Here is a 15,384-nt window from a genome sequence, read left to right on the forward strand (position 1 = left end):
AACGAAGAAGAACAGATAAAGGGAAAGAGCGGACAGCAGAGGGAAGAACAGAACATATATAATGGAATAACACACATTTAGTCATGGAAACAGGAGCCAATTTTGTTATCTATGGTCCTAGAGGCAGGGGGAGTCCGACACTGTCAGTCAAATCTGCTGCGGGTGACTTTTCACTTTGTCACAGTGGGATGGTGCAGGTACAGAAAACCATCATCTCCACTGTGGATTTCCGCCGCAGGGTGAAAATATAATGTGCACAAGTTAATGAAATAACTAATTACAGCTGGTTCCACTTTGTCCTTCAATTAGTTTCAGTTTGACAAACTGAGAATAATTAGAAATGAACAGTGAAGAAGTTTTCTTTTCAAATTTTGGTTGCCCTGTATATTTATAAATATGAGATAGATTGTTCTGATTATTATTGTACCAAAATGTATTGATTTATGTGAATCATAGTGATCATTAGTTACATCTTGTTTTACTTGTTAAGAAGCATGTTTTGTTTTTTTACCGTAGATATCATCATATACAAATAAAAGAAACCTTAAAAAAAGACATTGTAATGAGCCACCATACTAAAATAAGGAACAGGTAGGAATCCAACATGGTATCCCAACATAAGGTAACTGTAAAAGGAAACTGTTATAAACACAAATACAAAAGACAGGAAAAATTGTTAGTGCAAAAAGCATTTTAAATTGAAAAGTTTTTCACTTCCGTTCGTGTTCCGCATTTGGCCGGCCGGCCTGACGTCACATCCTGGAACTTGACCTTAACTTGAGAGTTAAAAAACTTAAATTGCAACATCTTAATTCAATGTCAACGCGACCGAGAGTGATACATTAATCCCTTTTTTTCTGCTAAGCGAGGAACAATTTACCAACGTGGCGTCAGCCGTCTTTGTTTCATCAGCACCTTCCGTGAGGGGAGGAGTCGCTCGCATCCGCGGTCCCCCTCTATTGTAGTAACGTTAAATCCGCGTTAAATGACGGAATTGCCGGTGCACAAAGATGAGAAAAACTCATCAGAAACGTCGCTCGGGGGCCAGGGCAGGTGCACAGGACAAGCCAATCCGGGACTTCGGGAGGTCAACTTTAGGTAGGAGGAGACTTTAAAGGACGGTTATATTTAAACTATACATTCGTTCTCTAATAACCCCTTTTTGCGATTTCGATATGTAAGTTATTACCCGACTCTAACTTGTTGAATGTATTCGCTCCCTGTGTTGTGCATTTCTCACCCTGTAAGTCTTTGAGATAATAAATCATCTAAAGGCATCAAAGTGACCATGCTGCTGCCAAGGCTGACCCACCTGGATTACCAGAGACACGCGTGGCGGCCCCTCACCAGAGCCCTGACCCAAGGCAAGTCCTGCTGCAGCCCCGCGAACACAGAGGCACATTATGCAGATGCTTCTGGGTCAACCAGTAGTGCGGATTGCAGATCATTATGTATTTACAGAGGTTGCTGCTGAATTGATCTCTTGATAAATACATTTTAAAATATTCTAATATGAGATTCAAATGTTTTTTTTCTTCTTTTTTTGGATTAATGTTTTTTTTTTTTTTTTACAAAACCAGCATTTGTAAGACATCCTTTTGGGCTTTAGTGACCCTTTGAGTTAAAATGTTCACTGTTTTCTATCATTCTAAGACACTGCATTTTACTGATGCATTGAAACAACAATCTACAGAACAATAATATAATGATTCAACCTATGATGATTAAATTAGTTCCAACCATAGACCTTATCATCTTTTGCTAAATACCAGATATTTACAGACATTTTACTGTATTCTTCTTTATATTGCTCTTAAATTTATAAATGGAAGAACAATGAATTCAAAAAGGTCACATCAGGCTCAGTGAAATTGTGACGGGCCATTTTTTTTGCTTTGCTTTTTCACACAAGCATCTTCTTGTATTTTTTATGGAAAGTGGACAAACAAGTTGATGACTGCTGTTGTAACTTACTGTGCAAACTTTGATTGCTTGTTGCATGTTTTGCCTGCAGGGACAAACATAGTCAGAACAAGATGCCTCTCTCTCTCTCCCTCTCTCTCATGCGCTTCATTGTCTGAGAGGGATGTGTAGTGTCAGCAGGCTTTTCTGCTTCCCCCGCTGATGTTGCGGTTTTGAAGGCTGTGATTCCCTGCTTGCCTGGTTACAGATTAATCTAACGAAGGGCTTTACATTGTATGATCTATATTATCAATGGACATATGCAAAGAAAACTAAGGGTTTATATCAATATATTAATGAAAAGTGTTTCATACAACATTGATTGTATTGTAAACCATGACATTACTTTTGGATTTGATTTTCAATATATTTTAATTAATAAATGGATCTTCTTACTTAGTTCTCGATGTAAATATGAAGGATGAACAGAAGGTTTCCAGAATGATTAATTAACCACTATGGAATAGTTTTTGTCATATTTTTCTCCTCAATGGGTCTGTATTTATTCAGGCATCATTTCATCAAACCGATAAAATGCTCCCTCTTAGATAGTAATGTAAAAATAACGTATTTTCCCTCTGCACCTCTACAAAGCCCACGTCAGCTCCTTCGCACACCGCCGTGAACTGCGCCGGGCCAAGAGGATCGTAGTCAAGCTCGGCAGCGCGGTGGTCACCCGTGGCGATGAATGTGGCCTGGCTCTGGGGAGGCTGGCCTCCATCGTGGAGCAGGTAGGAGGTCGAATAACAGCAACAACAAAAAAACTCACTTAAATGTAGTACATTATTACAAACACAATTTCATTGTTCTTGATGCTGTGGACAGTTTTTAAAATAATCGTTCACGTGGTAGAAGGTAGTGTTTGTGGAAAGTCAGACACATTGAATTTAACATTTGGCCTGGACCATCCTTTTAAAGCTAAATCTATCTAAAAAACTGTAGCCCCAGCAGTGGCGTATGATTCCTGACTGGGTGTCTGGTCGTCCAGGTGGCCATGCTGCAGAACCAAGGCAGGGAGATGATGATTGTCACCAGTGGAGCCGTGGCATTTGGCAAGCAAAGATTAAGACACGAGATCCTTCTGTCCCAGAGTGTCCGACAGGCGCTTCACTCAGGACACAACCAGCTCAAAGACATGGTAGGAGAAGGTGGACGGACATGATCGAGGCCTACGGCAGTGCTGAGTCAGTTAATGAGGAAATTGCTGCTGTCTTTCAATTGTGTGAACACGCATTACCTCAATGATTCAGTTTCCCACTGCTGTCCAATATTATTATTATTTCCTTATTTCCTTATAGTTTTCTATACTCTCCACCAGCAGGCCGGCTTCAAGATTCGTGGCTGTTCCCTGGGAGAATCAATGTAAATAAGTTCACTGCATTTATGTTCAGTCTCTGCCAGTGCTGGAGGCCCGGGCTTGTGCTGCGGCGGGACAGAGTGGCCTGATGGCGCTTTATGAGGCCATGTTCACCCAATACACCACTTGCACTGCACAGGTACTTCTACACGTTTAGAGTGCCGAAGGCGTGCGTTATCCGCAGTGACGTCTTTCGATCCGTCTCTCTCCCTCTCTCTCTCTCTCTCAGGTCCTTGTGACTAATCTGGATTTCCACGATGACCAAAAGAGGCGGAATCTGAACAGCACGCTTCAGGAGCTGCTGCGGATGAACATCGTTCCCATCATCAACACCAATGACGCCGTGGTGCCCCCGCCGGAGCCCAACAGCGACCTGCAGGGGGTGAGCGTGGGTACAGACGGCGTGGGGTAGGGGGCGGGCCAGCGGGGGATGCTGCAGCGGTTGGTAGAGACTATAACTAAGAACTTTATAATAATTTAGCCTCTTTCTAATTACACGGGTGAAATTAACTCCCTCTGATAAACAACAATAATATTGAAATTCTAACAAGGGTTTGCAAAGAATTTAAGTCCACACTAACTTTTTTGAGCTTTTTTTTGAATGAATCATCCAGAAAAAGCCCAACTTAACTTAACATTTCACAGTCCCATAAATTAGACCTGATGGTTTTGCACAGTGATGAAGCCTTTTCACAGCACATACATATTCAGACACTTGTTTCTGTCCATCAGCTGGCCTCTAGCCTTAAAGAAAAGGACCAGACGGCTGTTTTCAGGAGCTTCCGTCAGCCTTTTTTCGCTCCTTTCTCCAGGTGATCAGCATTAAGGACAACGACAGCCTGGCGGCGCGGCTAGCTGTGGAGATGAAGGCCGACCTCCTCATCGCGCTGTCCGACGTGGAAGGTATGTGTGTTACCGCAACCACAGTCCGGGTCAGCTGTTGGGTAACAACACCATCTGTCCACGCTCTTAACCCAGGGGAAAAATCCTCCCCCCTCCCCCCCCCCGCTCTCAGGGTCAAATGAGAGTCATGTGAAAGAGACAAACACAGGCCTGCTGCCTTTGTGTTTGAAATTGATGCTGATGGGGTTACCGCAAAGTGTGTGTGCGCATTTGAGTGTGTCATGAGCTCAGCGAGGGTCCATTTAGTAACTAATCAAGCAGATTAAGAAGGTTGGGTGAGAATCATCAGTTCTATGAAATGCATGTGTCAGTTCAATTGTGACACTAGTATAGAAGATATTTCACAAAAGATATAGGGTTGTGTCTTTGTTTATTTTGGACCCAAGTGTGAGCAAATAAGTTGTTTAAGCACTGTGGATTTCTCAGGATTGTACAACAGCCCCCCTGGAACAGATGACGCCAAGCTCATCGACATCTTCTACCCTGGAGACCAGGAGTCCATCATCTATGGCACAAAGTCCAGAGTTGGAATTGGAGGCATGGAGGCCAAGGTATGTTGAAAGCACTAAATCACCTTGTTAGAAAACTGAAAGTAAAACAGCCTCATCTTAGTGCAAAGCTTTTTGCAAATGTGTTTTTCTACTTCTACTTCCATTGTGTCATTAAACTAAATCTCATTCTGCTCCTTTATGTAATGTACAGTACGTGTAAGGTATTCTCATTAGAAAAAAGTGAAGACCTCATGTAGAGACTTTGTAATTGTGTGTTTTTGCAGGTCAAGGCGGCCCTGTGGGCCCTGCAGGGGGGCACCTCAGTGGTCATCGCGAATGGCACTCACCCCAAAGTAACAGGTCACGTCATCACCGACATTGTGGAGGGCAAGAAAGTGGGAACTTTTTTCTCTGAGATCCAACCTGCTGGTGTGTTTCCCATGCTCTTCCTCTCAATCTTTTCTCACACGTGTGTTATTGCAGCCATACTAAAGCTTCCACACAACAGTACTCAGGAAGGTTAGAAGGTTAAGGTTAAGAGTGACGTGTGTCCCTGATCCCTGACCCCCTACCAGGCCCAACCGTCGAGCATCAGACTGAGGTGGCACGTACCTCTGGAAGAACCTTGGCATCTCTGCAACCACATCAGGTGTTTTTTTAAGAAAAAAATATATTGTATTGCTCAGTTAATATAATTTAACAGGAGCCGAGCTCACGATTGATCAGATAGAAAGAAACACTGACCTCTTGTGGGTGTATGGGCTGTATTCTCATCCGGCCCGTGCTTGGTTGACTGCGTTCTCAGAGGAGTGAGATCATCTGCCGTCTTGCAGAGCTGTTGATCGAAAAAAGTGAAGAGATTCTGACTGCCAACAAGATGGACATGGACCTGGCTGTAAATGCAGGTAACATGTGCCTGGCCTGGCACTGTTTGCAGGACTGGTGTCCTTAATATAGCCATAAAAACTTACCAAGTCATTTTATAAGAATTGCAGCATAATTTCTCCTCCCTCCTTTCTACAGGCCATTCCCCACCCGCCATGCTGAAGCGCCTGAGTTTGTCACCAGCCAAACTCACCGACTTGGCCGTGGGTCTGCGGCAGATTGCTGTGGCGGCCCGGGACAGCGTGGGCCGCGTGCTGCGCAGGACCCGGGTGGCTCACAACCTGAAGCTGGAGCAGGTGACCGTGCCCATTGGAGTTCTTCTGGTCATCTTCGAGGCCCGACCCGACTGCCTGCCGCAGGTAAGATGTCATGCCTTCTGTGTGTACGTTTCTCACACCTTTTTTAGATGGCTAGTAACGCAAATACTGTTTGTTGTTTTTTTTACCTCGAGGTGTCAGCATTGGCCGTAGCCAGTGGTAACGCCCTCCTGCTGAAGGGAGGCAAGGAGGCCGCCAACACCAACCAGATCCTCCACCAGCTCACCCAGCAAGCCCTTTCCATGCACGGAGTCGGAGAGGCCGTGCAGCTGGTAAAAAATGTTGCCTATACATTTATCACAAGGCAATAGACACCCCGCAAGTAACGCCTTTTACTGGACTTTAATTAGATCATTGGAAATGAACCCAGGCAAGCTTGTAGGACATGTAGCAGCTGTGACAAAGGTGTATTTGTTACAAGGTGAGCACTCGTGAGGATGTGGAGGATCTATGCCGACTGGACAAGATGATCGACTTGATTGTCCCTCGAGGATCCTCCCAGTTGGTCAGGAGCATCCAGCGGGCTGCGAAGGGCATTCCGGTGTTGGGCCACAGCGAGGGGATCTGCCACGTCTACGTTGACGGGGAAGCCAGTGTGGAAAAAGTCATCAGAATCGGTCAGCATGTATAAATCTCCCTGTTGTAAAATTAGCTGTGTGAGTTTACAAAATGTGAGTTAATTTCAGGCTGTTAGTCCCTTCACAAACAAAATATGTGACGAGCTCTCAGCAAGGACGTCTAACATTGTAACCTCTTCACTTCATGTCGGTGTTTGTTCCTTTTCGGAGCATATGCCATACACGTTACAGCTTCAACTTCAGCTTCAATGGAAGTAATTGACTGACATCTGCCCCCTTTGCAGTCCGAGACTCCAAGTGCGACTACCCGGCTGCATGCAACGCCATGGAGAGCCTGCTGATCCACAGGGACATCCTCAGGACGCCGCTGTTTGACCAGATCGTTGACATGTTGCGCACCGAACGGGTAAGGAGCCAGGCGAGTACGTCACGCGGCGTCCAGCAATAACACGAATGAGGAAATAAGCTCACTTTGATTCATATATTTTCCACAAGGACTTGTTGGCTCCATTTTTTTTCCCCCCCGTGTGCTCGTCGCTAGGTGAAGATTCACGCGGGCCCTCGGTTGGCCTCCTACCTGACGTTCAGCCCGTCGGAGGCAAAGTCCCTGCGGACCGAGTACGGCGATCTGGAGTGCTGCATTGAGGTGGTGGACAGCATGCCGGAGGCTGTGGACCACATTCACAAGTACGGCAGCTCCCACACGGACGTCATCATCACAGAAAACGGTAGGTGCGCCCCGATGCCTTTTGTTTTAGTGTTTTCATTTTGTTGTTTTAATGTTTTACCGCACAACGCTCTTCAGTCTCCGCCTAACTTGCCTTGATGTATTCCTCTTAATAAAGGTGTCTGATATTCACAGATTTCTCCTTCTCACTCTCGACTCACCTTCCCCCTTCTTTCTGCCGCAGGGACTAATGAGCCGTGACACTCTGCTGTCAGGCTCCCTGTGCGACTCCAATGTAGGGGACGCAGCCCATCTGAAATGTAGAGCAGATGCCTTAAAACACAGTTGACAAGAGTCCATCCTTTTCGATTTTCAAATTTGGGTCATGTAACAGTTTCATTACGTTTCGAACTTCTTTCTAATTCATGTTGATTGAGACCTTTTAATGCAGAGTCCACAGTATCTTCAAGTTCTACCTCAGCATATTGCTTGAAGACCATATAACTAACATACTACCATTTCTATGACTCTATGATGAATTTTTGGGAATATCTGCTGCACGCTTTATACATGGAATTGGGACATATTACTTTGTCATAATGTTGCGCTTTAAGCTTTGACCCTCTTGCTCATACATCCGTCATCTGTCACTGCGGATTAAATCAATGAGCCGTCATTTGTTTGCTTATCTGCCACATAGAGGATGGTGGGACGGAACAGCCAGAAAAGCTTGCGTGTTACAAAATGTAGCCGCATGCAGCTGGACATCCTGGTATTTTTGACCCCGCTGCATTTTACATACTGTGTATTGGGACATACTATATAATGTTCTGACTTACTAATCAATATCGGTTTTGGAATACACACAAAGTGTGCCTTTGGCATTCTCACAGTGAAGGATGTGCTGCTGCCATCTGGTGACCACAGAAGGTAACTGAATGAACATTGTAGACGTGGACAAGGATTCATTCAAAGGATAGACACAATATATACAGTACACTTGATAAAATATAGACATGGGTAGGCGTGTGCAATAGATATTAGAGACACACTTGATAAGAGAGACAAGAAAGAGATTTTAATATATTCTATAAGTATGTATAGAAGGATTTTGGGGGGGTGAGATCTTCAAGATGAATTTGAATCTGATTTCATCCACTAAATAATTTCTCTGGAGGACATTTTGACCTATAGACTGTTATGAAGTCACAGTTCATGTGATTTTTAGCACTAGAAACCTGTAATATAAGAAATCCTCAGAACTGCAGATCTAGGTTTACTTTCATCCTATTATTATTTGAACTTCATTCACATGAATGACAAGGATTGTCCCTTTATACTTGCAGATGCCTTCAAGGGTACAGCGACGCTGTGACCCAGTGGTCCTAACAGGCTCCTTTTCTCTTACAGAGGACACAGCGGAGCAGTTCCTGCAGCTGCTGGACAGCGCCTGTGTTTTCTGGAACGCTAGCTCGCGCTTTGCCGATGGCTACCGCTTTGGACTTGGTAGGTGGGAGGGGCCGAATCGCAACACGACGTGTCTTTTGTTGCCTCTTTTCCCGTCAATCATTTACACATCATTACTCGGTTTTCGTTTGTCCGCAGACCCTCGCTCAGGGATGTGTGACCTAGCAAACAGTTTGACATTCTCTGTTGCTTCCTCTGTCCTCGCCTTCCAGGAGCGGAGGTAGGCGTCAGCACCGCGCGTATCCACGCCCGGGGACCCGTGGGGCTGGAGGGGCTGCTCACCACCAAGTGGCTCCTGAGGGGGGACGGGCACACGGCGGCCGACTTCTCCGAGCAGGGCTCCATGGAGTACCTCCACGAAAAGCTGCCTGTGGCGCGACCTCCTGCCGGGCAGAGGGAGAGCAACTAGATCACAGGCTTTGGCTCGACGGGCCCTTCGTGTGGGTTGGGACTGCCCACCAGCGCCCCCCCCCCCCCCCCCCCCCCACCTCTGGGACCAACACAGAGTCGTTCCTGTTTGGCCTTCGGAGCATCACTTAAGAGTTTACACACATTTAAAGTCCTACCTCAGCTTGTGATTCCTATCACACCAGTCGGGTGAGTCACACTAATGTATTACGAGGCGATCACAACACAGACGGGGTCAAACGAGGATGAAATACTTCAGACTAAATCTGTACTTATTCATAGAAGTTCTTTACTGTTGTATGCACGACTACAGAGGAGCAGTCGTTTGCAAATGGCTCCCATCGTAAGTGCCCATTTTAACAAAAGATACAGCGGTGATGTCTACAGCTGATTTAACATCAATGGCACAGTTTGGAATTCTCTCTAGCCTTGAAAACACAGTATCATGATTATGGGCAAGTTGTATCTTTATCCAAGATACATTTATTTGATATTGTATATCATTCTGACGTAAACAAGTTCCTGCTCTGAATGTACATATATTCTATAATAAGGCCTCATTTTATTTGAGCTGATTGCATTGGCTCATTCCGTCTCGTGCTGACTCTAAAGTGTGTGCTTTCTTTGTTTATGCAACAACCCTTTTTTATTTTTCCTTGCTGTTATTTCTTTCTGAATATACAGGTATTTTTTAGATGTATATTTATTTGTAATTTCAGATTCAGGAACGAATGCTGTAACATATCAAGCCGGATTTTAGTAGTAGATAATAATACTTTCTCTTAGTTTAACTCAATCTCGGTGTGTCACAGATTAAAATTTCCTCATGAATTGAAACTTAATGGCATGACGGACATTTATCCTCCATGCTCAGAAATGTATCACTTTAATTTGACAGCAATCCAAGGTGGAATACTAAGCATCCATTTTAGAGAAAAATCCTGCGTTGTTCCAAGTTGTGCCCATTGTTCCATGCCTCGTGATGCCCAAAGCCTCCGTCAGAGCAGCAGCGGTAATTGACAAGCTGCCTCCTTCAAGCTGGAGGGGCAAATGCGACGGCTTTTAAATTAAAGCTCTGTAGCATTCCAGCCTCTGAGCTCCTTTCTGATGTCTTACAACGCACACTTAAGGATTGGTTTGGGTTGTATAATAGCAATGTTTTAGAATAAAAAGAAATGTTGAAAGAGAATATGTGGATATCTTTCGTACTTTCTTTGATATTTGCAGTTGAAATGTGGAAGGTTTGTACACGTATTTTCATCTCTATGCTGGCACTTGCCTTTCTACTTTCACATAGAACACAAATTAATGGGGGGGGAAAAGAAGTTGTGCTGATCTGAAAAACAGATGTCTAAAAAGAGCCTTTTTAAAGTTGCCCATAGGGGAATTCGCATAGCTGGAAGTGGGGCAAGGAAGATGGAAGACAATACTATAGAGGTTTAATTATCCAGCCATCAGAAATGAAAAGCGAGAAAAGGAGAACTGAGACTAATAATGGAATCACAGGCTTCTGTTCTGGGTTTCTCTGTTTCTTTCGTTTTCTTTCTCTTTTGCAGCATCTAAAGAATTCATTCTCTAAAACGCACTACTTACCCTTCAATCAGCTCCCCATCACCGAGTCCAAAGGGTTCAGGGATGAAGAGGGAGACGCAACTCGGATCTCACTCGTGTCCTTTTTTATCTTAGAAGCGATTGAAAATACCATCTAAATGACTTGAGGTACAGAAGGAACGATCCAGGGACATTGAGTATTTGGAGGCTCAGTGTGTTATATATCTATATTTTACAATATTGCATCCAAGTTGTTTGCTTCGGTAACGCTATCTGTTCAGGTGCACGTGTGTTTACCCAGTTGCTTTATTAACACCAGTTATCTACGATAAGCAGTAGCATGATACTGATGAGTGTGGTGTTGTGACGTTGAAGGCTTTTCGTTGTCAGGTCACTAACTGAAATGTCTGTATTATTTCAAATTGAACTGTTCTTATAGTGGCAATAAGCTGAAACCCACTCTCAAAATGTTCAGCTAGATCCTTCCTTCATACTTCATGTTTGAATTCACGTCAATAACTTATTTTAAATCTTCATGTGGAATTTGACCAGCCCAAACACCTGTTTTTTTGTGCTCACCTCCTGAATTCTGTCTCATGTTTGCATTCACTGCCCCTTTATGACCTCATATGAACTTGTATTTATGGTTAACTGTCAGCTTTCTCATCTCTTATCAAGCCCCCAGCTGATCGGTCCCCATGTTGTACCCTGTCGATGTCGTCCACTGATATAAAAAGAATGATGGCGGCGAAGCCGACAATCCTTTAATTGGACATTACTCGAGGCCAAAAGTCACATTTCTTGTTGTGCTTGATCTTAAGAGACACTCAAATGCGCTCCCCATTGGGCTTCATTTTTATTTGAATTCAATAATTAATGGTCAAAGTTATTTATTCATCTTTGCCAATTACGCAGCGTCTAATTAACAATTTCAATAATTGATATTTATTTCTGAAAGGGTTCCGTATCTTGCGCTGATGAAAAATGCATGAGCGGGGATGCGGACTGACTTTTGTTATTTTTTTTTTTGTTCTGAGAGAGCTTGATGCTCCGGGCTAATACCAGACCACTTTGACTCCCCCTCTTTGAGTTGGCACTGGCCCTGTGATGTGGATCTAATATGGGCATCTTTCATGGACCCAACGCGCCTACTCTGCACCATGTGATCTCATAAAGACTCCGACATGCTCGTCCTCAGATTCCAGATTTTTTTTTTTTAGTCTTTAATACCAAACTTCAAAGAATAAGCTGCTGTTTCCTTGATAATTTTTCTTTGTGTATGTGGAATGACAATATCACGGCAAAAACTGCAGAAGCTTGTTCCAGCACCTCGGTGGTTACATTGGGATCTGACTCCGGCCCCGATGAAGCTAACTTCAATCACCAAATATTCCTCAGATTTATGAAAAAACTTATATCCCCCGCCCCCCCTGATCTTTTTGTAATGACAGCTGTAGTAGCCAATAGAAAATGAACAAAGGCTCCCTTTAGTTGACTTTTATCAAGTTTTCCTTTTATTGGGATTCCAGCAGGACAGGAGGTTGGGGACCGTTTTCACTCTGGGACGACCAAAGCGGAAAAGGACCTTCACTATTTATCGAGTGCCGCTTAAACACTTGGAGTTGGTGAGGAACCGTAGCCAACAATGCAAAGCAAAGCAAACCCAACATCAGACACCCCCCCCCCCCCCCCCCCAAAACCCGCCATCATTCCAATGTGTGACTCTGGCTCAGCACGTCACCGTGTTTGGACCACACTGAAACGCAGCGAAAAAGGGGGGTAGGATGTTTGACACTGTGGGGAGCGGGGGGGGGGGGGGGGGGGGTGAAAAGAAAAGGCTCAGTTGAGCTCGGTGACACGTTTCAGAGAGCCGATGGTGGGGCTGTTGCTTCCCCACTCGACGTGCCTCCTGTACTCTCCCGGACGCAAGAAGTACTGGCGTCCTCTGTAGTTGGGGTGCTCGTGCAGGATCCAGTAGCCCTCCATCACGTTGACGGAGGAGATGTCGCGGGTGTGGAAGCGCTCGTTCAGATCCGGGCAGTCGTCCATCAGCTCCAGGTTCTGGCCCGCGAAGTCGGACCGCGCGAAGATCTTCATCCGGTAGTTGCCGTTGTACTGAGGAGGGAAAAGACGAGACTTTACATCACAGTCAACGCTCGGTCCACTTTGTAGCATTAACGGCTCGAAAGTGTTGAACCAAAGAACTGAACAAAGACTTGCACCGAGTGAAGGACTCACAGGTGGCACCATGCGGCAGGAGCGGATGCAGTCGTTGAAGCCGGCCCAGCGCTGGTGGTCGGGGTACTCGCCCTTGTGCAGCATGTACTGGTAGCCCCCGTAGTTGGGCTTCTCGTAGGCCACCCAGCAGCCGCTGTCCACTTTTATGGAGTTACAGCGGGTGAAGTGTCTCTGCATCTCGGGGCAGTCACTGTTGCACTCATAGTGACGACCCTGAAAGTTCTTCTCTTCGTAGAAAATAACCTGCAAGCGATGGAGGGGTGAACGTTACAACTCTTGAACAACGCTAACTTCTAATTTCATCTAGAAATTCGCGTAAGCTTCTTATTCACAATAACTGAAAGATAAATATTTTCAAATAGATTACCGTTTGATAAAAGTTTGATAAAATACTGAACAACGAGTACTATATTCAAACAACTTTGCCTATAAATTATTTATCTTATAGGAATTAGGACTCCAAATTGAGTTGGATAATTGCAATGATTTACTATTCTCACCAGAAGAGAAAGTCATCATTTAAAGTGCATATTCTCCCACACAAGTGCAAGTAATATGCAAGTAACACACAACGTTTTAGTTGATTCTACTGCGTCGATTTGAAACGGCACGCTTACCTTGCCCATTGTGACCGTGGTAGATTCAGTCCAGACCAGATGTCGGGCCGTGCCGGACCTCTTTATAGACCCTGCTGGGATCAGGGTCTTTGCAAATGGGAAACAAAGCTTTGCCGTGTCAGCACAGCGGGCTGCATAGACCGCACAACGCCGCGGGTGGCTTTGTCTCTGCCAAAGCCTCGTCCGTTTATGGAAAACACTGCGCAACTGCACTTTCTCAAAGGGCCACAATAATAAGAGTTGCAACATGTGCCTTTTATTGGCGCGAGGGGCCAGAAACCTTCCTGCAGGCTGGGAGGAAAAAGACACCGTTTGGGGCTTGTTTCACTGGGTGTTTAACAGTGATGTGCACCATCTATCAGTTAAATATGTGCTATTGGCTCAGAGTCTTATCGTACATCATTATCATGTTTGCATGATGCATGGTTTTGTTCCCCCAAAAAAGCTCCCAAAGCACAAAGTTATTTGAAAATCAACTTTTTATTTGGAGTTGCGCATGGGTGGAGTTTACATGACAGTCCTCATCCTCCTGAAGGAGCCCACCATAGGATTGTGGCAGCCCCAGTCCCCGCAGGCCCTGTACTCTCCGGGGCGCAGGAAGTACTGGCGTCCCCTGTAGTTAGGGTGCTCGTAGAAGATCCAGAATCCCTCCGTGATGTTGCAGGAGTAAATGTCGCGGTAATGGAAGCGGTCGTACACGTTGGGGCAGTCGTCCATGAACTCCATCATGTGTCCCATCATGTCGGGCCTGTTGTAGATCCTCATCTTGTAGGATCCTCTGTACTGTGTGTGAAAAAAATCACAAAGTGATAATTACTGGGTTTTCTGGCACGCGCTTCAGAGAGCTCTTCCGGTGGGGCGTTCAGCCCTGAGCTCGTGTATTTAAACTTTAAAACTCACACTTACTTACACACTCACTTGCTGCGGACGAGTGTGAGCACCAGCCCTTTCGGGGGCGCATGACAGAATTACATTTTTTCCCCTCCCTTAACTGCCAGAAACACTCAACGTTACTAACAGAGTTAGAATGAACGCATCAAGTCTAATGGGGGGGGGGTGGGGGGTGGGGGGGGTTATCGTATTCCCTTTTAAAGGTTGACTGGGTCTCCTTGTGGGCCCTGCAGCAGAGCCTTTTATGCTCTGACCTGCCTGAGCTTCTGTTAATAACATCAAAAGGCCAGTGATTGACATTCATTTCTTTTTGATGCGCAAGGTGAGCAGTGGGGGGGGGGGCGCGGCCCGATGAGAGGACTACCAATCCCGAGTGTTTGATTGACTTACAGGGGGGTACATCTGGCAGGAGCGCACGCAGTTGTTGAAGCCCATCCAGGAGTTGTAGTCGGCGTACTCGCCGGGTCCGAGGATGTACTGGTAGCCGCCGTAATGAGGCTTCTCGTAGGCCACCCAGTGACCACCGCTGACGCGGATGGAGTTGCAGCAGTTGAAGTGCCTGAAGGTGTCCATGCAGTCGCTGCTGCACTCCCAGTGGCGGCCCTGGAAGTTGCGGCCTTCGTAGAAGATGATCTTGAAAGAGGAGAGAGGTTAACGTCGAGGCGTGACCGTCCACCGGCTGCAATACTGGTGATTGGACTGCAGGGGACACTGCTCTCCCTTGAACAAACTGAGAGGCACGGTCCTACACAGCGTACCATAGGATTGAACACGCTGAACACTGTATATGTGTGTGTGTGTGTTTTTTTCATAGCTTGACAGGTGAAAAAAATCAAGGCAATTTAAACTCCCATTTAAATAACTCATTATATGCTCAGCTGGCCTGAACACATTCAACTTTGTTGTTACTGTCACACAGTTACGATGAATCCGTCATATTTGGATATCATCTAATTATTGATCTCAATAGACGCTTCGCTTCTAAACACCTCATAAGTTTGAATTTACCCTAAAAAACAAGCTCTCTTTGCCCCACCGCTGCGTACTCTTTC

The 15,384-nt window shown here is 45.3% G+C and overlaps 3 protein-coding genes across 3 annotated transcripts; 1 reads left to right on the top strand and 2 right to left on the bottom strand.

Moving 5' to 3' along the window:
* Positions 1-2,452: 2,452 nt before the first annotated feature.
* On the top strand, positions 2,453-9,036 carry aldh18a1 (aldehyde dehydrogenase 18 family, member A1). Its single transcript, XM_037463985.2, has 17 exons — positions 2,453-2,456; positions 2,557-2,693; positions 2,951-3,100; positions 3,354-3,458; positions 3,549-3,701; positions 4,132-4,222; positions 4,649-4,773; positions 4,998-5,142; positions 5,289-5,362; positions 5,519-5,618; positions 5,737-5,957; positions 6,050-6,187; positions 6,337-6,532; positions 6,778-6,899; positions 7,035-7,221; positions 8,571-8,666; positions 8,840-9,036. The coding sequence occupies exons 1-17, from the start codon at positions 2,453-2,455 to the stop codon at positions 9,034-9,036; spliced, it is 2,241 nt and encodes a 746-aa protein (XP_037319882.2).
* Positions 9,037-12,425: 3,389 nt separating this feature from the next.
* Positions 12,426-13,477, bottom strand: crygmx (crystallin, gamma MX). Its single transcript, XM_037464019.2, has 3 exons — positions 13,442-13,477; positions 12,825-13,067; positions 12,426-12,701 (listed from the first exon to the last, which is right to left on the bottom strand). The coding sequence occupies exons 1-3, from the start codon at positions 13,448-13,450 to the stop codon at positions 12,426-12,428; spliced, it is 528 nt and encodes a 175-aa protein (XP_037319916.2). The 5' UTR covers positions 13,451-13,477.
* A 471-nt stretch (positions 13,478-13,948) lies between these two features.
* On the bottom strand, positions 13,949-14,974 carry crygmxl2 (crystallin, gamma MX, like 2; the record flags this gene model as incomplete). The annotated part of the gene is made up of 2 exons (XM_037463993.2): positions 13,949-14,224; positions 14,723-14,974. Coding segments are annotated over 2 exons (528 nt in total), but the record flags the coding sequence as incomplete, so codon positions are not given.
* Positions 14,975-15,384: the final 410 nt, after the last annotated feature.

The sequence above is a fragment of the Pungitius pungitius genome, chromosome 21 (genome assembly GCF_949316345.1).
Source record: "Pungitius pungitius chromosome 21, fPunPun2.1, whole genome shotgun sequence".
Lineage (NCBI taxonomy): Eukaryota > Metazoa > Chordata > Actinopteri > Perciformes > Gasterosteidae > Pungitius > Pungitius pungitius.